Below are 23,841 nucleotides of genomic sequence, written 5' to 3' on the forward strand. Positions count from 1 at the left end.
GGAGCTGAGCTGATCCAAAGCTAGGGACCAGGAGCTTCTTCCAGGTCATCCATGTGGGTGCAGGGTCTCAAATCTGGGTCATCCTCTACTGCTTTCCCAGGCCACAAACAGGGAGCTGGATGCAGCAGGTGGGATATGAATTGGTGCCCATGTGTGATCCTGGGCATGCAAGGCAAGGATTTAGTCACTATTTATCATACTGGGCCTTTGGATGGTCTTCAAAAAATTTTGTGCAGGGTGGATTTTTGGCCCAGCAGTTAAGATGCCCAAATATCACTGTACCTAGGTTTCTATTTCTCTCTGGCTCCTTGATTCTTGAGAATGCATATCCCAGGAGGGAACAGTGATGGTGAAAAATAATTGCATTCCTACCATTCACATGCAAGACTGAAGAGAATTCCTAGCTCCTGGCTTCAATCAATCCCACCCTCAACATTGTGAGCACTGGAGAGTGAACCCCTATGTGGGCATGGTTGCTCTCTGTTTCTCCCTGCTACTTATAATAAGAATAAAATTTAGAAAAATTAAAGCTCATGACACATGTGTATTTTACAAAATGTGTAGGTTTCATTTTTTTGCTCCAAAAAAGTCTGTGTATTTTGTAATGAAGTTTTTGTCGTCTCTTTTATCTTTATCAATTAGCACAGAGTTTTTCCAGATCAGTTCTTCCATAAATTGAGGATTTCGGGGCTATTTTCTCTGTAGGAATTCACTTTATGACATTTCTTGCCCTTGTCATCATGGTTCTAATACAGGTATTGATAACCATGCATCATGACTGATGAAAAAAAAAAAAGAAAATTCCAACAAGGCTTCTAAATGAAGGCTGTAATTTTGTATTGGATTTCTAGTGACATGAGCAAATCACTTGCTCTTTGCCCTTATGGATTTTATAATGTCATCAGAGTCTATCAGTAAAATTATAGCCTACTAACGGACATACCATTCCTTATAGTATTGCGTATACGGAGTGGAGGGAAGCAAATTACAGCGTGTTTGCCCTGGCATGTACTCCAGAAGGCTGTGTGTGTGTTTTCTTTTTCAGTTGAGCTTTACTGTACAATCTGTCCTGGAAGCTATAGATAGAATGGTGACTGCTTCTTAGGTAGGAATGGTTCTCTTGCTTTCACCTGCTGTGAGTGAAATTGACTAGAATTGTGTCATTCTGATCAATTTCCCAAGGCAGCAAAGGCTTCACAAAGACATAGTAGCTGTTCATTCCACCTGAGCTGTCCCTTGCTATTCCAGAGGGAGAGAAATACTACCTGATCCCAGGAGAATTAAGCCGGGAAGTGAGAAGGCCACTGATACCTCTGTAAGAGAAGCACATATGTAAAAATATACTTTAAAAATAAATTTAAAAGAAGGTCAAAACTGATATCCAGAAGCAGAAGAGATGGAGTAGTGGGAAAGCAGTGGTTCCAAAATGGACTGAATTTATGAAGGTCTCTCTTGACAGTATTATTCATCTTTTGGAACTGGAAGAGACTTGTCTCCCTTTAAGTGAGTTGGAGCTATCCTCTCTTGGGAACAATGCCTCTGGCCACTTTGTTGTTGTTGTTGATTTTAATTTCATATTAATACAGATCTACAAAGATGTCGAATTTGCTTTGAGGTTTTTACCATCCCTGTTGTTGAGTGCTTTGACTGTGAGTCACGTGGTAGGGTTTGCTAGCACCCTCTCCAGAGTATAATATGGGGAAGTGATTGTGTTAAAGGAATGTAAATGTTTCCATCAGGAAAGGCTTTTTGAATATCAAAGTTTAGCAAGGTACCTGTGTGTCTTCTCTCTACCTCTCTGTCCATTCATACCCTCCTGCATTGATGTAGTTCTAGCCCTTTCTTCCTCTTTGCATGTCTGCTTCCTTCCTTCCTTCCTGGCATCCCAGCCTTCATCGACTAGATATGTTTCATTTCAATAGTATTGCTCCTGGATGTGTTATCTACGTATAATCACGACTTGTCAGATATTCTGATCTTCATCCAAGTTATCCATCAACAAGTATTTACTCTGTATGCAGGGCACTCTTTCACAATATGAGGGTCCTTCAGAAGATTTGAGGGAAATGCTAATAAAAGATAAGTTTATTCTGATGCCAGAAATTTCAAAACCCAGGCACATGACAGCTTTTTAAGAAACCCAAGAAGAATGCCTATTATGCAAAAAACTGTGCAGGAATTTCAAGGCATTTTTGCATCAAAATAATCTTAATTGTTAGTCTAATTTTATGTGAAGTTTGTCATATCCTTGTATAATATTATTTCACTAAGAAAAACAGTCTTGTTTGTCTTATTCCTTTAAGAGATTGTTAATCACTAATTTGGGGGTGCTGTTCTCTGAGGCTCCATGTGGAATGGATATTTTACGTTTCAGTAGCTGTCTGCATTCATGTGCTGTGATCCCAGCATCATCTGCTGATTGAAATTTTAGTTGTGAATGTTTTAAATTGTAGAGCTTACATGCTTCAAATACATCTACATACATATATGCATATGAGCTTTTTCACAAAACACGAAACCCCATGGAATAGTAAGTTTGCTTTTCCTTGATTATCCATAGATAAATTCATAGAACTGAGAAAAGTAAAGGCAGCCTTCCTATTCAGAGATCATCACTGCTACTATGTTTTCTTTTTTTCCAAACTAACTGTAGACTTCTTTATTCCCCTCCATTTTGTGCCATTTGCTAGCACATTATACCTTACACCTTTAGGCACCCCATACCCTCAGAAAAGGCCATTAATGGCGTCTCAACACAGATTGTTAACTACCTCTGGCCCAGTGAGACTAAGCAGGGGCCATTCAAAAGTTTGATGTTTTAAAATAAGATCAATATGTTTAAAAATCAGAAATTTTATATTTTAAAATCAGCATTTGGTCATTTTTAGAAATTGCTAACAATGTTCAGGTTTATTTTTCTATCCAGTAGCAAGTGCATTTTCCAAAATAGTGAAAGCCCCTATTTGCTGGGCCAAACTTGCTGTTGCTTCTTTCGAGTGAAGCCTGGTAGCCATTTATCATCAAGCTCGTACTACTTGCACCTCATCCCTTTTACTCACTTGCATTATTTTTTTGACCCTGAAGGCATTTGACTTTGTGAACCCTACCTTAAACTCATTTATTCTAGGTTAAAAATAACTCCTAACATTAAAAATGACCAACCAAAAATCTTTAGCAATCATCTTGCCTATAAGAATTTTAGGACTACTACTAAAAAAAAGTAAAACAAAAACAAGACAAAAAACCCACAGGAAAAAAAGTAAACACAAAGTAAATAAAGTATTTGAAAGACCATCCTTGCACCTTGCCATTAGTAAAAACATGGATCTGAATAAAAATGATTGTTTCTGTTGTATAGGCAATTGCATAGACTATGAAACAGACAAGCAAATATGCGTTGTCTTTTACCTTTATATTACAGATTCTAAACACATATTTGTTGCATCAAGATCTTACCCTATAGCTAGGTTGGGCTTGTAATAAGTCCTACTATAAAAGTAAGATTTGGGGGGTGGCATAGTGGCATTACCAAATTAATCATCCACCAGGACATGCCCTGGCATCCCATAGGAGCACCAATTCATGTCCCATCTGCTCCACTTCTAGTCCAACTCTCTGCCTCTGGTTTGAAATGGCAGTGGAGGATGCCCCTGCCATTGGGATCCTGCACTCATGTGAGAGACTGGAGGAAGCTGCTGGTTCCCAGCTCTGGCCATTGTGGCCATATTTGGGAGTGAGCCCATGAATGGAAGATCTCTCTCTTCTGTCAATAAAAATCTGCCTTTCAGATGAAAAATAAATCAGTGTTAAAAAATATTTCTATGAGAGAGCTAAGCATCAGGTTTTTTCAAAGCTAGGTCATGGCGCACTTGGCTCCTGAGTAGTAGAAACCTACAAACAGACATTTGCAATGTTGTGCTTTAAGGAGGTATCTGTGTTCCCTTACATTAAATTCTATATAGTCATTCCTGATACATAAAGCTACATAGTGTAATTCCATGTGGAGCCATCATACTTGGAAGGGTCAAAACCCATTAGAAGTGCAATAAACAGTTGCAGATCAGTGAATAATTGTGTTTGTAATACTTGGGCCTATGTTAGAAACTTGGCGAAGATCATGGGATACTGTTAGTTGCAACAATTGCTTATCCTAGATTTGTGTCAGGATCTGAGAATTTCTTTTAGAAACCCGTTTAATGAAATATTGTGTGTGTGTGTCTTTATTCATTTTCTCCCATGTAAGCAACAGCTAACATTTTGTCAAAGGGAAAACAGTCAGTCGCTGAAGGCCAGTACATTTTCTAACCAGCCACTGGCAAACTGTGCACTTGTGTAAAGTGCTACTTTCAGATTTGGGGGCCACAAGGACCATGACTTCAAGCTAAAATTTTCATTATCTGGTGGAGATACTAAATTAGTGATAACTTGAGAAAGGATGAAGACCTCTCCCAGCCATTGCAATTCCAGCTCTTTTTTAATGGTGTGACCAAGCCTTAGTTTTCACATCCTACTATTGTAGAAAAGTCATGACAATGTATCGCTTGAAAATTTTATCAGGTAAGCATTAATGAACAGAAGGTACCTGCAGCATTAAGGCATTTCTCATATTCAGTCTGGCCTCTCATTCTTTTTTTCCCCCAAGTAGTAGTTTCTATATTAAATAGGTGTATGGCTACTGAAGAAATTTCAGCAAGTAGAGCTAACCCCAGTTGTACTACACATGAGAGGCAGTTGGATATATGTTGACTTACCTCTGCCAACTTTTATTTATAGATATATAGTTATACTTGTATGGCTATACATCTTATTTAAAAGTGTCGTTTGTCATTTAACATGTAGTAAAAGATTGTCCAGATCACTGGGTACTTTTGCAACACTCTGGTTCTATATCTTGAAGATGTATTTAATAATTTTTTCTGAAGTTTTTTAAAATCAGGTCTGTAGAGAGTACCCTTTTATCACTGTTTTCTCACACCCGTAATCAATCTTTTCATGCCATATTCTAGAAGTTAGCTTGACCCAAAAGTAGACAGTTTTTAAAACCTTTAGATTTATATTTGCCAAACTGTCCTCCAGAAATTGTAGCAATTTATACCTGTGGCAACTGTGTACTAGGTTTTTGGAATCTGAATGAATGGCGAAGTGAAAAATGTGTGTCCTTAAAAAGTCAGGTAAGTGATCAATAGAATAAATATACATATATAGTGTCTTCAGGCTGATAGACTTGAAGTCCTAGTCATGGTGATTAAAGAAAGGGTGACCATTTTATGTAGGTATCACTGTTTGACAAAGGAATGTGGACGAGTGTAATGTAATGTAGTGGTGTGTACATTGATGGCAGGTGAAAGCACATGCTGTGTGTACAGTATTCACATGACTGTAACTTTCACTTTTCATCCTTAAAGATCTTCAAACTTGTCAAAGCATGCTTCTCCCATACCCGTGTGTCTTATCAAGCTTTCTGATTTCAAAAGCTTTCTTCTATTCAGTTGGGCTTTCAGAAATGTTTGAAATTGCTCTTCAAGAAAATTGAAAGAAACACACATTTTCTCTCTAGAAAAGGTCATTTGAATTAGAATTCTGAAGCAGTTTTGTTTAGGACCTGTAACTATTGGCAGATAATCTGTCTACTCCAAATCTGAATATGTTTTGGGGTTTTACTGATGTTTCACGAAGGAATTGAGTTTCATAAAAATCGTTATGGAGCTTATATGAATGTAAATTAAAACTATCAGTGGCTTAATTGTAATATGTGTGTGTGTGCGTGTGTGTATGAGACACCTTTACCATATACAACTCCTATGCAGCTCCTATGTAGTACCTGTGTAGCACGGTGGCAATGAAGACGTAGGTGCGTCATGTTGCCAATGTTCAGATATATGTCCTAACTGTGATTGGCTTTATTTTACTTTTCTCTCTGTGCATCAATTCTGGTAAGATAGGGGACAACAAACCCGGTAAAGCAGCAGCTGTTCTATTTTGCTAAGGACTGTCTTGCTTCTGGTATTGAAATCCAGCCGCAGAGCAGACGTTGGGCATAGTGGCTTAGATGCTGTTTTGGGCACTTGGATTAGCAGTTGGGGTGAGAGTCCTGGTTCTACCTCTGAGTCTAGCTTCGTACTAATGCACACGCTAGGAGACAGCAGGTTTTGGTGCACATACCTGGGTTCTTGCGACCTACCTGAGAGACGACGCTGGAGTTCCTACCTCCTGATACTTGGCATGGCCCAGGTTGCAGCTGCTGTGAGCATAAGGCCCTCTCTTAGACAAGAAAAACTTGTGTTTTGGGCAGATGGGTGTAAAAGCTGAAGGGAAACTATCAGGCCCATACCAGTCCTCCATAAAGTCTGCGAAGCATTCTTGCAGTAGGCATTCACACATGGAAGTGTTTCTCTTATTATACTTGGCTTCATTCTGATGTTTGCTGGTCTGAATACTCTTAAAAAGCAGAAATAATACAGTGTTCCTGAAGTTGGTATGATGAAAATTAGTACTCCAGCTCCTAGGGGTGGAAGAAATTCTATCAGTGGCTCTTTGCATGGTCAGTAATGTGTCCCAGTGTCTGGGAGTTCCCGCCATCACCTGTAATTTTGCCTTTCCGAGAGATGCTCTGACCCTTTCAAATATTTAGCAGGAGACTTGCCTCTCAATGTGTGCTCACGACTCCTGTTACTGCTAATGGAAGTTGCACATGTGTGCTCACCAGGATGAACAGGCTGTATCCCATGTCGGGAAAAGACCCGTGCTCCTGAATCTCTTGCTAAACTTCAGATGTGAAGAAGGAAGTGTGAGGAATTGATGCTTTCTCACTGTATTAGCTTCTTCAATTTCCTTTTAATTTGGAGCCTGCAACCCATATTCTTGTAACTTCAAGGGGATGAACAACACAAATTATGATCCGGATGCTTTCTGGGAAGGAAAAAAGAAACTTAGAAAAAAATCCTCTTGTGGCTATTCACAAGGCACATGCAGTTGTCTAATGAGTTCATATTTTCTTTTGAGGATTCACATTTGTAGACTACATTGTCTGAGAAACTAAGTTTCCATCCACTTGTGAAGTGAGCTGATTTACTCTACAAGACAGATAAATGTTAGAATAATCAAAACTGTAAACCAGTGACCCAAAATGCTTCGGATGCTGTATCTTACCCTTGTTCAGGGCATTTATTTCTCCTCCACAAATTCTTTTAAATGTCTAAGACTTCAATTTATGTTTAAGAACTAGTAAACTATAGCAGTTTGACAGCCATTCACACTTAATTCTGTGCATTAAACCAACAGCATTCTTTTCCACAAACATCCATTGTTAGGACAATGCTCTCAGACAGAATTTATGAGAAATGGAATTATGTTACCAAGGAGATAGCATTTACTATAATGAAGAGTAGATCCTAGAAAATGGCCCCTTTTACAGCAGCTCAGAGCAGAGCCACAAAAGCAATTGATTGGTCTTGGCATTTAGTCTTATATCAGCTGTGTCATCCATAGCTTCAGGAGTGCGAACACTAATCTAAAGTGACATTTCTGTTCTGGCGGGCTTTTCTGCCCTGATGAAAGCAATTACTTCATTCCTAAATGATAATTTGCAGGAGTTTCAACCACTTTAATTGATAATTTTTTTGTTGTTGTTCTGAGTTCAATTGTGAAGTGATTAGCCGATTTGGGAAATAGAAATTTAAGGTGTGAAATATACAAGTTGCTCCAAGGTAAAGTGCCATTTATTGGGTGGAGAGAAATGACTTGATAAAGGCACAGGATCCCCCCCCCCCCCCGCAATTATGGTGGAACTGTCAGTTGGATAGCTTAAAGTTCTAGAGGTAAATGAAGAACAAAACACTTGGAGGTTTTTGGCAGCTCGAAAGCTTGCGATGAATAGTTTGGTTTGCAGGTTCGTTCAAGGGTGATTTGAGTCCAGGTGAGCGTCGGGTGAGAAGGACCGTGAAGACCTCTTTGCTTTCTTTATTACTCTTCTAATGGCTCATTGTGAAATCAAGCCCTTTGATTTAAAGTGCTCAGACACAAAGCTCATTGGCTAAAACCAATTCGCTTAATGTGTTGAAACTTGCACAGAGCGTCTTCTGAAGATGAAGGAAGGCTTCAATGACTCTTTCGGTCTACTTTACCACAAGTCAGAAAGGTCATGATGATTCTATGAAAATGTATTTTAGTGTAAAAATTGCAAGTATGCTTCTTGATTTTTATATTTTGTCAAATACTGACGATTGTAGGTGTTTCTGACTTGCTTTTTAATCAATCTGTTCCTGTTTCCTTACATGTGCACAAGTAATGGTCATTTCACATGTTAAATGAGAAAAATAAAGCAAGAATGAAGGTCAAACTGATTTAGCACATCAAACAGTCTTTGTCAGCCAAGCTTAATATATCCTGAGTTTGTGGAACAAATGAAATTTTGCTGCTATGTTACACTTTGCTTCCAAACAACCATTACAACTGGTTTTATATATTGTGTGAGCATCAGACCATCAAACAGTGCATCTTTACTGACGTGTTGCCACAGCGATGATCTACAGCAGCAATCTGCCATTTATATAAGGGCAAAATGTGCATCTATATTTAGTTGTGAAATTGGCCTATTATACTCTTGATGTTTACAGAGGCTAACATAAATTAATGATGACAGCTATGAGCAGTGCATTAGTTAAGCAGCAGAGTTCTTACCTTGAACTTGAAGGTTCCAGTTTCAACTTCCAGTGTATACTTTCCCGCTTTCTTGACACGTCTAACAAAGATTTCTGAAATTATTACCTTTTCTTAGAGAGCATTAAAAGACTCCAATTTGTGGGCTTTGTTATGCATACTTCTACCAGATAATAGTTGTTTACGCATTTCTCAATCACACTACCTAGTGGAAAAGTGATATTTACAATCATGTGGAAAAAAATACTCCTGAAAGATTTTTTTTCTTTGTAGCAGGCTGATTGGATTGACTTTGAACTCCATGTGGTATCTACATGGGGTGGGTTGTTTTACTAAAAGTAATGAAAGAAGGGCAAGTATTGCTTATAGAATCTTTACCTTTTTTCCCTGGGAAGCCTCCTCATTCAGCTCATGTCAGGGCAAGTGTAGATACTGGAGTAACTATAGATTTCACTGTTAACTATGACCAGAGATCTGACAAGTATGCAGGTGTTCAAAGGTTCATGAGTTAAAATGCTGAAGCCTTTGATGAATTTTTGATGACTGCATTTTTAATACAGGTCGACCTTCTTCCTTTGAGGCTGCATGCCAGATTAATTGATAAATAGTAGAAGTCTGTAGTGCCGGGTTCTCCTAAGCAAAACAAGTAAGAAAATCCATAAAAAGCTGCCTGTCTGGCTCCTTAGAAGTGCTTTAAAAAGGTAACATTAAAAGTGGTTTTGGCCCTACCTCTTCTTTTTCCCTACAGTTAGATAACCCAATTCTGCCATGTTCTCTTATAAGAACTAGGTATTGTATTCTAAAAGTTTACATGAAGATGTTCAACTGAGGCTTAGGGAAGGGTCTTAACGTAGAGACGCCATCACCGTGTCAATAATGTCAGTAGTGAAAGCTGTTCATAAAAATTTTTGATAAACATATTGCCATGAAGAAATCCTGATGAGAAAAGAGCATTCAGTTAAAGTGAGCTTATTCTGTTCTCTGTTGCTAGTAGTATTACTCTGCTCTCTTTTGTGCAAAGCTGAGGCTGATCATTCAAAAATGGTAGCTTCAGTTCATTCAAGGAATAGTTAAATCCAAAGTTGTCTATTTTCCCTATCTATGGGGATATGTGGCCCAAGAAGTGATCGGCCCTGTTACCCAGCGTTAGGGTAGATTAACAGACATTGCACAACTTGAGTCAATTTCATAATATGTCTTTGTCATCCTGAAAGTGTCATAAGTTTTGTCCCAGTTTTTAAAACTTGGGTGGACATTTTTGATTTGCTCTTTCCCCTTAATGTGGATTCTGAGGAGGCAAATGCTAAAGAACTTCCTTATTTCTTTGGGCACCCGACGTCCTAAGTGAGCTCTCCATGGTGCTGGATTTGAGGCTTTGATTTCTAAGGGAACTTCCTGATTTGTGATATTTGGAAGATTTTTTTTTTATAGCATTTTCCCTCTAGGATTACACATTTACTGTATCTCTAATTATTTTCTAATGTCATTTAAAATTTTTCCATTTAAGTTTTCATAATCTTTCTGAGCAATTCATTTTTTAACAGTTGTTTAAATAAATACTTATTTTTGTATATGCAAAATTGCTTTTCCTGGAATTGAGTGTGATCATTTTCAACTTTGGCATACTTAAAAAAGGATACTTGTATACTTCATGTGCTGCATTGGAAGACCATATATTAAAAGCTTTAGTCTTCCATTAATTAAATGTATATATTTCTTCTTTGAACAAATCATCAAATCTGTAACACAGCAGTCACAGTGATAATTATAATAAAAGGAAAATCAGCATATGTCCAGTAAATAAGTTTTATTGTAAGTAAATGATGTGAGGTGTCAGGACCAATTTCTTGGAGTCATATTAGTTAGAGGAGATTGTACGTTATAAACAAGCAGGTAGATATTCCAAGAATGCAATGATTGGTGTGAAGCGAGCTTTGATTATCATTCAGTGTGTCCTAGATGGTATTACTAAATGCCAGATGATAGTATTAATATTTATAAAAATATAAATCAACTATTCTTAAAACATTTTTATATAATTCAACTATTTTTAAAAATTTATTTATCTGGAAGAGGGAGGGAGGGAGGGAGAATGGAAGAGAGAGAGGCAGGCAGGCAGGCAGGCAGGCGCTATCTACTGGTTTACTTCCCACATGGCTGAAACACTGCAACAGCCCAGCCTGGGCCAGGCTAAAGCCAAGAGACAGGAACTGCATCTTGGTCTACTGCTTTCTCAGGCACATTAACAGGAACTGGGTTGGAAGCAGCAGAGGCAGGACTTAGGCAGGCACTCTGATCTGACATGTCAGTGTGGTAAACAGTGACTTAACAAGTGGTGCCAAGACAGCAGTATTAAGAGATTGATATGGTTTCATATCAGAAAAAGTAAATTGAGACAATGTAAGTTAGGGTGTTCATTTTTATAATTGGTAAACAGCAAAGTCAGGATTTACACCCAAATGGTATAGCTCTACATTCTATCCGCAGTTACTGTTTTCCCTAAAATATACACACATAGACATAATCTTCCACATGCCTTCCAGAGAAATATGTACATTGGTATCTTTTGAAATTTTTATTTTGATTTTGTTGTTGATAATTATTTATGAGGATCTTAATGTAGCAGCTGAAAATTTCACTTGCTGTGGATTAATGAGTAGTCCTCACTCTTTCTTGCTATCAGCAGTCTAAATGGGAGACCATGGAAAGTTTAGGCCCATAAAGTAGCTGATTGTGAATCATAAGTCTAAATCATATATTAGAAGGCTACGCATTAGTACGATAACATTTTATTCATGCGCCACACAATCTAATATCTGTTTCCTGTTATAGAAATTTACCATATTTTTGGTTTAGAACAAAGCGTAACGATATGAAATCATTTTAGATTAAATGTGGTAATTTGCAGGTGAGAATTGCTTGTAACTGGGCTTTACAAAAGCAAGCATAAGATGACTCTGCAATCTTTTCATTGTCTTTGGATCTCTAGCTTCATCTATTACACCAGTATCTCAACAACCTTTATAATCCTTTACATCTTATTGCTGTTGCCCTCAAAGCCAATTAAAAATTACTATTTAATTCAGACTCACTGCTCTCTTGGTGAAAGTCGTCTCAGTTATGGTGTGTGCATAATGATGTGATGTGAGTCATGGAAACTCTTGGTTCTTAAGATTATGGTCAAGAGGATTACTTCCAGTCGGAGAATATAGTGTTAGAGTGAAGAAGAGGGTGGGGCACACGGAAGAGACTGCAAGGAGGCAGGGTAGGTGAACATGAAGTCAGTTCTGTCTTGTGTTGTTCCAGGAAAGGGAAGCATCAGAGAATGTTGCTTAGGCACTTCAGTTCTCTTGGATCCCCTTCCCTGAGCAGGTGTAGAGAAGCTGCCATCCCCCTCTGCATCCTGTGAACATGGGTGATTGGTCCTTGTGAGCCCAAGCTTTGTAACTCCAGCAGGATTCCTGTTCCCTTATGTTCTATATATAAAAATGCTATGCACTATTAGTAATTTCAGAATAGTTGTTTGATCCTCTGTTTTGCCTCAGTTGGTATGGATAGTAAGAGTATTGATTAGAAAGTACATGAATCCATTTGTGATAATTTCATTGATGTGTATAAAGGAAACTTACATAAAACATCTGTGTGAAACTGCTTTCAAAATTTGTCCACCAAATTACTACCTAATTGTAAAATGAGTCTCTGACTCATTTGGCCATAACAAGTTGCTATTTGTTGGGTTCTACTTTTTAAAAAGTCCATCAGTTATCGTATTGTCATAGGGAATGGCCATGAACATTTAGATTATAATTGCAGTCTTGCAGACCCAGGCAGGCTGTGCCCTGGGCAGCAGTGAGCTGAGAGTACATGCTCTCACTCTGCTATGTTTCCTGGCCTCCGGTTCCCATGTGGCCTGTTTAGGTGTTGACATTCCCTACTTTAGCCTTCAAAGACCTGGAGTTTGCAACCTGCACCCTAACTGTCCATCACGGTCACACACTACGCCAAAAAATTGTAAGTGGAGCCCACATCCTGGAGTACTGTATGATTACCAGCACACACGAAAAGCAAAGCTAAACTTGAACCACTGCCTCTTGCCCTGTGTATCAGTGGTGGAGAAAACATCTAAAAGCATAATTCTATTGACCCAGATAACGGAAATGTTCCTACATAAATAGCTTTTTGTTAATTAAACGGCAACCTAAGACTCTTGTTTAAAATATTAATCTTAAACCTGGTTATGCTTAGATTTGGGGGGGGACTTTAAAACATCTATATCTCGACTAATGTGCTTACCATGTCCAACACTGAGCTTTTGAAATGGAATGCAGCCAAGGTCTTGGGAAACAAGTGGTATAAGACATCGTCTAGTAAATTAGAAATATTTCTGCTGGAGATGATCATCCTGGAGATTTCAGGGGACAGAGGTTTTTTCACCTGGCACTTTTGTGACTGCGTTTGTTAACATTATCTTACCTAGTTCTACAAAATGTTCGTTTGCTATGTTAAAACGAGTGAACACAAAGCAAATGTAGATTGCACTACAAAGTATTTGATCAGTGTGTTAATGCTTTAGTCACATTCGGTAGATACTCTGAAAGGTATTTTGAGTGTCTGCAGTGAATGCAACTTTTTCACCACAGAAAATGTCAGGAATGTTGTAAGATAATATGGAATGTGATTCTCCATAGTATATTAATACGGAATGAAGTCACACTGACAACCGCATTTTCATGCATTCCTCTGATCTTGGTTCCTTTTATTTATTTTTTTAAATCCTGGTTATTTTTCAATCTAGAATGCTAGATGCAAAGACCTAAAATGACTTCAGAATTTAATTAAAAAGATACTCAAGAATGATTTTATAGTACCTTGAAACTGTAAATACCACCCATCTACGCCTCATCGGGGTCTTATTTTGAATTTACTCATTGCCAGACACGAAGCACAGCAATTCAGAGTAAGCAGAGTTGTGTCAGCTGCTCACACGGCTTCAGTTGTGCCAGATTCTGCCCCCAGCAATGTGAGCCAACTTCAAACAGAAATGCACATGAATAGTTAAAGGAAAATGCTGGCTACCACTTGTTGGCTGTTTCTGTGAAGGAATATATCTGTAATGTTAATACACTGTAACAGTCCATACATGGCTCTGTCTTCACCATTGCATGTTTTATTACCTAATTTGATTTTTCTGAGCAATATGTCTATTTTCCGATGTTGTAGAAAAAAATACATAATCGACTAACGATTATCTGCCAGTGAAGCCTGCTGGTGTTGCCTTCTCGTGCAGTTATCAGTACATCTAGAAAGTGACACTGAAGTCTTTTCAGTTTGATGTTTTCTTTATCTGACTGTAGGCGTCATGATGCTCAGCCAGGACTGGAAGCATAGTGGCAGCACACTGGTTGATCATGTCAAAGGGAATTGGGTTTATGCCGACCTTTGGTTCTGCAAGATGATAATGGAAATAAATTATGAAAAAAAAAGTCTTCTAGTGATGGTTTCAGTCCTGTGGTGATGAACAGTGCCATTAGCTTGAGAACAAGTGTGTGACTGTCCTGTTCACTTCTTAAAAAATATTTTTCCTGCAAACATCAATCCTGACCTGTAAAACTTACTGTATCTTAGAAACAATAAATCTCATTGCACATTGGATTTATTATGTATCAGTGAATGGATAGTTAGGTGAAAAGAATTAAGGAAAGGAAAGAGCACTTTTATTACTCATCAGGCTTGAGTTTGTGTGACGCAGGGCAGAGGTAGACTCCCTGGGTTTAGCAGAAATGGTTTGGAACTCGTTTCATTATGGGCCTCAAGAAGTCATTTTTGGTCTGTTTTTGTGGGGGACAGGGAGACAAACTAGAAAGCAGCTTATGATTGATGACAGACTCACATGGATTCAACAGCACCTTCTTGCTGCTTTGATTTCAGTTTACAAGCATTGAGAAAAGAGAAATCCCGAGATGCCGCACGCTCCCGCCGGGGAAAAGAAAACTTTGAGTTCTATGAATTGGCCAAGTTGTTGCCTCTGCCTGCAGCCATCACCAGCCAGCTTGACAAGGCGTCCATCATCAGGCTTACAATTAGCTACTTGAAAATGAGGGACTTCGCTAATCAGGGAGACCCCCCGTGGAACTTGCGGATGGAAGGCCCTCCACCCAACACGTCAGTGAAAGGTAAGCTAGAGACCCCAGTTGAGTATGGAATACTCTGGTGGTCAGCAGGTATCTCTGAGATCAATTGTTCACCATCAGCCTTTCTTCTTTTCCTGCATATCAAACCCTTTAAAGGGATACCAATGTGGAAATCTGAAATCTGCATGAGAAAGACACCATGTGAAGGTGAAATGAACCTCTTTTTCTATTCCTGCTTTATTTTCAAAGAGTCAGTCAGCCTAAATAGTCTGCCACTTTATGGAAGACTTGACAGAGATGAGAATGAATTGGTATGCGTTGAAGTGCTTCTTGGATTTCATTGAGGATGTGCTAATAGAAGTGTGTGCTTCTCAATGGGTGGTGTGTGGGAATTTTTGTTAGAGGGTGAAGCTTACCTTTTCTGCCCCGGATTACCAAAGAGAGGCTGAGGAGCAAAGGTCCAGTTAGCAGGCATATTGAATAAATGATTTTGTTGATTAGCTGAGATCTATCTTGGTGTTAATGGGTTGTTTCTCTAAGAAAATATTGCCAAGGAGCCGTAAATACCAATCTGTTCCTCAAATCCTTAATGCAGTAATCCAGAAAACAATGATTTTAAAGCTATAATATTTTCTCAGTGATATTCAAGGTGAGATTTTTCTCATGGGTTCGTAAAACTGTCAAGAGTTTATGGCATTCCCAGACCTTGAATATGCATGCACCTGTTTGTTAATATCTGTGTGATGTTGGCCATTGCTTGTTGTACTTTGAGTTATTTAAGATGTATGGATTAAATGATTTGTTCATGAGCATATAATAAAAGGTGACATTCATATAAGTTGAGGACAACCCCCCTGGGAGCAGAGGAACTAAATTAAGTTATTTAGTCTTGCCACTCCACCTTGCCAGCTAGCAAAATTTTAGCATATGTGGTTTCATAGGACAGGGTACTTAGTAGTGAGAAATTGTATGATATCTTTTTCCAGTATATAAGCTGAAGTGAACAGTCAGGAGCCATGAGTATTTCAGGCTTTGGGGGCTGCACACCATGGAAATGAAAGGATATGGCTTTGTTGTGTAGAAATATCTTTACTAAACAGGTCAGCAGTTACCAAATTGGGACCTCGGGTCATCATTTTTGGAAAAAGATTTATTTTTATTGTTAAGGCATAACATATTTACAAAGAGAAAGAGAAACAGAGGGAAAGATCTTCCATCTGTTGGCTCAGTCCATAAATTCTGCCATGACCACAGCTGAGCTAATCCAAACAAGGAGCCAGGAGTCTCATCCAGACCTCCCAAGCAGATGCAGGGTCCCAAGGCTTTGGCTCTCCTCTACTGCTTTCCCAGGGAGCTGTGTGAGAATTGAAGCTGCTGGGACATAAACTAGCACCCATATGGGATCCCAGCGCTTGCATGGTGAGGATTTAACCATTGAGCCATTGTGCCAGGCCCTCAGGCCATTTTTGGTAAAGCAAGGCAGGAGAGTATAAACACACACTTGAGTAGAACACACAACAGGGACATTCCAAGGTCTCAGGACGGGGTAGCCCAAGACAAGTAAACCAAAGGCTATTGATGCTGTCTTTTCTGCCCTGGAAAATGTAGACAGCAAGCGTATAATACATCATACCACAGATATGATGTACTAAAGTAATAAATGTTGCCAAGCTAAAGAAGTGAATATAAACCCAAGGAAGAGTTTAGGTCATTTTAACTCATCTTACGCAATTGTCATATTCATTCCATGTTGGGGTGCATGTAACAGATTAGGAGTCTTGTGATGTGAAAAATGCTTTATTAATCAATTTGAAATAAGTTTATGCGATGGGCTTATATATATTCATTATAATGATCCTGTTTCCATTTTTTAAAAAGACTTGGAATGAGTGAGCTGTCTTGCTAGACATGGGCACCAGGATAGAAGAATCGGACATTGCTGTTGTCTCTGCATTGTTTTGGGAAGTCACAGACCACGCTGCTTTTAGAGTGATGGCTTTTTGGACATGCAAACTTGAATACCCTGTAAGGCAGCTTCTTCATTGCACAAGTGGTGTTGATGATGGTTAGCAGATCATGAATCCCCTTTTCTTGCCTTTCTGACCTTTTGGTTTTTTCACTGTGCCATGCAATTTTCATAGGTGATAATTGTTTAGTTTCTCCACCATGAAATGTTTCAGATAAGCATTTCCTCAGCTTTGGCATATGGCCTTCAAAAAGTTCACATTGTGAGCCTGGTGCTATAGCCTAGTGGATAAAGTCCTCATCTTGAATGCACTGGGATCCTATATGCTCGCCAGTTCTAATCCTAGTCAGTGCTTCCCAACCAGCTCCCTGCTTGTGAACTGGGAAAGCAGTCGAGGACGGCCCAAAGCCTTGTAACCCTGCACCTGCATGGGAGACCCAGGAAAAGCTCCTGGCTTTGGCTTAGCTCAGCACCGGCCGTTATGGCCATTTGGGGAGTGAATCATTGGACAGAAGATCTTCCTCTCTGTCTCTCCTCCTCTCTGTATATCTGACTTTCCAATAAACAAATAAATAAATATATATATATATATATTTTTAAAAACTCAAGTTGCAATCAGTTATTATGCTTAAGGTGAATAAAAAGAAGATAAAATGCAGTCTCTTCCAGCTTGGGAGTTAGTCTTTGGAACCTTGTCGCTGTCCAGCAGCGAGGGACTTGGTGTACCGAGTGGAATATCACACACCATGACTAATGGTCAATAACCAAATTCTATTAATAACAATACACTTTCAAAGACTGAGAGGCAGGCCTAAAGAAGGAAGATCTGAAACAGGATATGGTTTATGTGCTTATGTGGTGGAGAGGTCAGTCAGCGGACAGTGTGTTTTCTAGTAATTAAACAGTGTATGCATGAAAAAAAAAACTAGAAATAAAACACCTCTCTCCTGCTACTCAGGCTCAAGGATCAGGGAGTTCATACACTCATGTTTTTCCATTCCAGCTGCCTCCAGACCTTTGCCCTGAGTTCTTGGGGCTTTCTCATTAGATGACAGCTGGCTATGGTCTTACACCTGCGAGGTTCCCAGTTTTCCTCTAACAGAATTGTACGGTGGTGTCATTGAGACAAACAAGATTAGGGTGGATGGTGAAGAGTGTGGACGGGGTAACAGATTTAATTGCTAAAAAATGAATCTTGAAAAAATTGCATAGCATCTAAGTAGTTAGGGGCCCTTTTTCACCGTTATTTAACTGGGAACGGGGTGGAGCTGAACATGTAACCTTGTGGCTCCGTATTGTGTACTTTGGATCTCAAAAGATGTATGGAATTCAGTGGGAACTTTTTGCAAACTAGTTCTGCTAGCGATCTATGTACATTTTATTGCTTTACTCTGGTTCTTTAATGCAACACTGTAACTCACCCTGATCAAACATTCATGAAACAACAGTATCAAAAGAAATGCATTTTAATTTATTAAGGTCTTCTGTGTTATGCCCTTGAAGAAGTTCGTATGGATAAACAAGCTTATATAAATAGCCTGCAGCATTGTGTGAAGTACAGTTCATAATCCAACAATAAAATGTAGACATTATACTTCATGCTTCTCCAAGCAGTATCTTGAATAAGCCTAACGGCATTGGGGAATTTATATGATAAGTACTTACAGTATATAAGCAACATTTTTTAACATGATGAGCTGATTATGTTAATAATTAAATTTCAAAGCTTAAATTTAAATTTGTCCCACACCACTATATAGAAATTTAATCACTTAAATTTACTGCTTCCAAAAGGTCCTTTCCCCTGCCCTGTATTCATCACATCTTTTCTTAACAGTCTATAAAGGCTGATGAGTTTGTTTTGTGATGCCCCTCGTATACAGATTATTACACATTATGCCTGCAGAAGGAACACTCAGGTGACAGTGTGTAATGTGTCCTGAGCCAATTACTTCATGGAAATGATATGTTAAGCAATTGGAAGGTAACGGATAGTTTTTTCTATTATTTTAGAAATATCTGTATTGTTATAATACAGATCAAATCTGCAATGAACATTATGCATTATTCAAGAAATGACCAGGCATTCTCAGCAGTGTGTAGCTAAATAACTGATGATTGTAACCTTTAAAGAAATCTCATTGTGGCGACTGTTGGTAAAGCACTTCTCTATTCATAGTAATCTCTATTTAGAGACTATCTGGAAGCCATTATATCTTTTATTAATCTTAAAAGCAATAGCTACTGATTTGACATTTGCTAAAACTAGATAAATTTTCTGTGTTTCTAATGTCATAGACTTCAGTCAATTTTTGGAGTATGCCTGCTGCTACTCCGTTAATCTGGGACTAGTTACCATTGTAAGCATAAATTTCCTTTGAATTTTAACGTCGCAGCTTTTAAACAACAATTTGCCTATGCGTGTGACAGGCAACAATGTGAAAGCATATAAAATGAAAGACACTCTCAGTGTTTTGAAAAGAACAGTTGAAAATGTACAAGATAACCAGTGACTGATCATGTTAGAGAAGGACTTAATTATTTTTCCTGCAATTGCTCTTCATTGTTTGGGGGATCCATTGTAAATTAAGTCATAGAGACCTGTGTGTCTTTACGAGGGCAGCACATTATCTAACCTTAGCCAGCTAGCCTAGTGTTTATTAAATAATGATGATATAGGGTAGCAGATTAAAGGTCATGTTCCGGAGTGACACTGAAGTACTCCTGTTATAGTGTCCCCAAAGTTTGGGTATCCTTTTATAAAATAGAGTGGCAGAGATTCGAAGACTTAGTGAGAGGTCTTCTTAATCCAAGCAACTCAAAGGTTTTCCTGTTCACAGTGTGGCATTTTACCGTCTGCTGACACACATCCATTTCAACAAAGTGACACTCACTCTTGGGAGGAAGTGTCACATTTCTCATGACTAAATATCCCTGTGAGATTAAAGTTGTTAGAATGAGTTCATGGGTATGCACGCCAGTCTGTGATAGTCTTTGCTTCTGTTTGCTTTTTCTAGTAAAATGGAGGAAAAACCCACACCAGGCCTTTGATTTTGAGCAGGAATGTCTTGTAAGACCGAGAGAGTAGGTTAAAGACGGAGGCTTGGTCTGGCTTGATTCTTAGCCTTGACCCTCTACATCCTCAGTAGAGTGACAGGCTCTCGGCTCTTGTCTGTAGTACCATTTGCTTCGTCCAAAGCCAGTGGTGGCATCAAAGGAAATCAGAGCTATCTGAAAGCTGAGCTGTCAGTGTTCATTGCTGTTTGCTTTGGTCGCAGGTATCAGATTTTACTAGTGTTTAGAAATACTATATGATGTAATTTCTTATCCTTAGGTTTGTTTCCAGGAAGGCTTTTCATTGTGTTCTAAAGTATGTCTTCAGCAAGTTCAATTGAGAAACTACCTACCCTTCTTCTCTAATTTTATATCATGATTTATTAGGCAATGTTTATAATACCACACTTTATCTGGATCATCATTTCCTAACCTGGGTAGGAGGATTTGTCTGTTAAATGTGAATTTAATGATAGGAGAGTCATCACTGAAGCCTGGGTCGTTACAGTTTCATGAAGATCTTTGAAGAACTTTGACATCTGCAGATGTGAATTCTGAGATGCAGTGTAGTACAGCATGAAAAACATATAGCATTTCTGATTCTTGGTGCATTTCAAATGTCACAAATTTTGAATGGTCACCATTGTTTTCAATGCTTTTGGTATTAGAATCCAGAAATACTCTCAGCTCTGACGAGGCTTGACTCTTTGCTGATGGTTTTTTGTTTTTGTTTTTGTTTTTTTCTGAATCTGTCCTCTCTATGGGGACATTAAATCTTTTTGTGGGTAATGACAAAGGTGCAAGTGGAATGAGCCCAAACGTGTAAGAGTTCCCCTAAGGATTAGTCTCAGAACTAGCACAGTGTAATTTCTGTCCACAGCCTTTCAGGTCAGAACAAGTTGTGAGACTAAGATGAGATTCAAAAATCAGAAGACTACACTACACCTCTGTTGCTAGACACTAGAAAGGAAAATATTCCACAACACTGATATAGAATGAAGAGTGGGAATCATTTCTTCTACCTCATTGAAAGTTAATTAGTATTTAGTTTTAACTGTATGTATACAGTTAAGTATATATAGCCAAAAGAGTAGAAATGAAGAATATTTTTTTGTAGACATTTCTAGACATTTCAATTGTGGACCAAAGAGTAAATGTGTTGCATAAGAATTCGTAAGTCTGCTTTCTCTCCACTTTTACCTCATTTTTCTGTAGCTGTACCTAGTGCTGTTACACGTTGTTGCTTTTATACATACTATCATCTCACTGAATGCCCTTGTCCTTTGTAGGGGCAAAAAAGGTAGTATCTTTTACCCATCACAAGAATTATGGCTAATATCCCTCTAACAAAGGATAGATTAGCAAGAGAAAAACACAGCACATATATTGCATTAGAATTATTTTTGAAAAAAATTGTATTTGGCAAGTGAATCCTTTAAAATGAAGACCAAAGATCCAGATTTAGTATGTGTAATGAAAAGTGGGGAATAGAGTGCCAAAATGGCACGAAATAGTGGGAGAAAGCTAACAGGGAACTCTGTAAGAACTATTCTCTCACTTTTTCCTCAGCCTCCAAGTGTAGTATTCTTTGGCTATAGAAAAGGACATTGATTGTGTGCAGATCTGTGTGAGAGAGCCAGATCACTAGGAAATAGCATTTTCAAATTAAAAGGCCTTTTAAAAACTTATATTAGGTGAGCAAATCTCATGTATTTCATCTAGAGAGGTTTAATAGCATAATGATACTTCATATCCTTCCCTCACTTTTCTTTTTTCTTATAATTTTTACATCAACATACTCTCAGTGTATTTCATATTCACAAGTTCAATGCCACACTAAATAAAGCAGAAGAGTCATTGTTCCTTAAGGGCATAGACAAGAGCTTTGAACAGTGATCAGATCTCAGTCTGTCAAGTTTGCTTAAATACATTTTATACACATGTGTATACATATGTGCGTACACACATAAATGTGTATTTGTATGTGTATATCTACATGTATGTATATATACATATATGTACACATATGTAATCAACGGCCATGGAAAACATGTGATATTGTCCTTTGGACTGGTTTATTTCACTAAGCATAGTAGTTTCCTCTTACATCCATTTTGTTATGAAGCACAGGACTCCATCTTCTTTTAAACTACTGATTGGTGCGTGTGTGCTACATAGGCACCACATATGTGCAGCTGGTTACATGTGATAGCCATTGAGGTTGATTCTTATGTTACCTAATGTGAATTGAGCTTTAAAATATGTGTGTGTGTGGTAGGAGGTACAGATAACTCTTCCATGTGCTGATTTCACTTCATTTCCCAGGAATGGGGTAACTGGGTCACAGAGTCTGTTTTCAGATTTCTGGGGACTATTGTACTACCTTTCATAATGGTTGTACCAGATTAGATTCCCATCAACAGTATATTAGGTTACATTTCCTGCCCCTGTATCTCCACATTTTTCATTTTTTAATTTGAGATGATAGTCCATCTAGCTGGGGTTAGGTGAATTCACATTGTGATTTTTTGTTTGTTTCCTTGATTACTACTCATCCTAAGCATTTTCATGTATAGCCGTATGTATTTGATCCTTTGAGGAATGCCTGTTCACATCCTTTGCCCATTTCTTAACGAGATTGTTTTCTTGTTGTTGCAGTTATTGAGCTCATTATAGATTCCAGGTATTAACCTTTTATCGGCTGCATAGTTTGCACAAGTTCTTCCCATCCTGTTAGCTTCCTCCTCCCTTATTGATGACTTCCTTTTTCAGTGCAGAATCTTCTTATATTGATGTAATAATCTTTGTCTAATTTTGCTTTGATGGTCTCTGCTTCTGAAGTCTTTCCCAAAAAGTCTTTGCCTATGCCAATTTTTTTGCGAAATTTCTCTGATGTTTTTAATCTAGTAATTGGGTGCTATCAGTTCATAGAATTTGATCCTTGTTCTATTTAGAGTGGTTTTTGTATTGGGCATAAAGTAGGGGTCTTTTTCATGCTTCTACATACTTTGATTCAATTTTTCTTCAACCATTTGTTGAAGAGACTTTTCTTTCTCCAGAGATTAATTTTAGTTTCAGCTTATTTGTCAAAGATCATTGGTTGATGAATTTCTGGGGTTTCTGTTGCCTTCTGTGTTCCTATATGTTTATTTTTGTGCCAGTACCAGGTTGTTTTGAATATAAGTATGTTAGAATGTTTTGAAATCTGTATTGTGATGTCTCAGGCTTTGTTTTTGTTAATATTGCATAGTTATTCTTAGTCTTTTGTGTTTCCATGTGAATTTTAGCATCCTTTCTCCAGATGTAACAATAATATTGTAGATATTTTGATTAGGATTACATTGAATGTGTGAATTGTTTTTGCACATGGAGATTAATACTATTTCTTTTTTAAACAAGATTTATTTCTTTTTATTGGAAAGGCAGATTTAGAGACAGAAGGGGAGACAGAGATAAAGATCTTCTGTCTACTGTTTCATTCCCTAAATGAACACAATGGCCAGAACTGAGCCAGCCTGAGGCCAGGAGCGTCTTCCTGGTCTCCCACATGGGTACAGGGTCTTAAGGTTTTGGGCCATCCTCCTGTTTTCCTAGACCATAAGCAAGAGCTGGATGGGACGTGGAGCAACTGGGACGCGAACTGGTGCCCAAATGGGATCCCAGAGCTTGCCAAGCAAGGATTTAGCTGTTGAGCCATTGTGTTTGACCCATTATACTCTTTTTTGCAATCCAGAGACACAGAATTTAATTTTGTAATTTATTTACCTCTATTTAATGTTTAATAGTTTTCATTGTAGAGTTCTTTCACAATCTGTATAAAATTTGTATAAGGTAGTTTAAAATGTTGTAGCTATTCTGAGTGGTATGGATTTTACAAGTTGTCTCTCAGCCATGACATTGTCTGTTTCAACAAAGACTATTGGTTTTCAGTTGTTGATTTTATACCCTACAGATTTGCCAGTCTTTAGTATGATTTTCGATAGTTTTAGTGGAGTCTCTTGGTTTCTCTCTATATGGAATTATGTCGTTTGT

At 38.2% G+C, this 23,841-nt stretch overlaps 1 protein-coding gene across 4 annotated transcripts in view; it reads left to right on the top strand.

Annotated features, from left to right (window-relative positions):
* NPAS3 (neuronal PAS domain protein 3) overlaps positions 1–23,841 on the top strand; it is an 830,044-nt gene that overhangs the window by 232,897 nt on the left and 573,306 nt on the right. For 2 of the 4 annotated variants that reach the window (XM_058666320.1, XM_058666322.1), the window contains exons 1-2: positions 8,037–8,137; positions 14,587–14,831. In XM_058666320.1, the coding sequence (XP_058522303.1) occupies positions 8,085–8,137; positions 14,587–14,831 (298 nt within the window). In that variant the 5' untranslated portion in view covers positions 8,037–8,084. Of the gene's footprint in view, positions 1–7,436; positions 7,707–8,036; positions 8,138–14,586; positions 14,832–23,841 lie in introns of those variants that run through there. The other 2 variants (XM_058666323.1, XM_058666321.1) reach the window with 2 other exon arrangements.

This window comes from Ochotona princeps, chromosome 6 (assembly GCF_030435755.1).
Source record: "Ochotona princeps isolate mOchPri1 chromosome 6, mOchPri1.hap1, whole genome shotgun sequence".
Lineage (NCBI taxonomy): Eukaryota > Metazoa > Chordata > Mammalia > Lagomorpha > Ochotonidae > Ochotona > Ochotona princeps.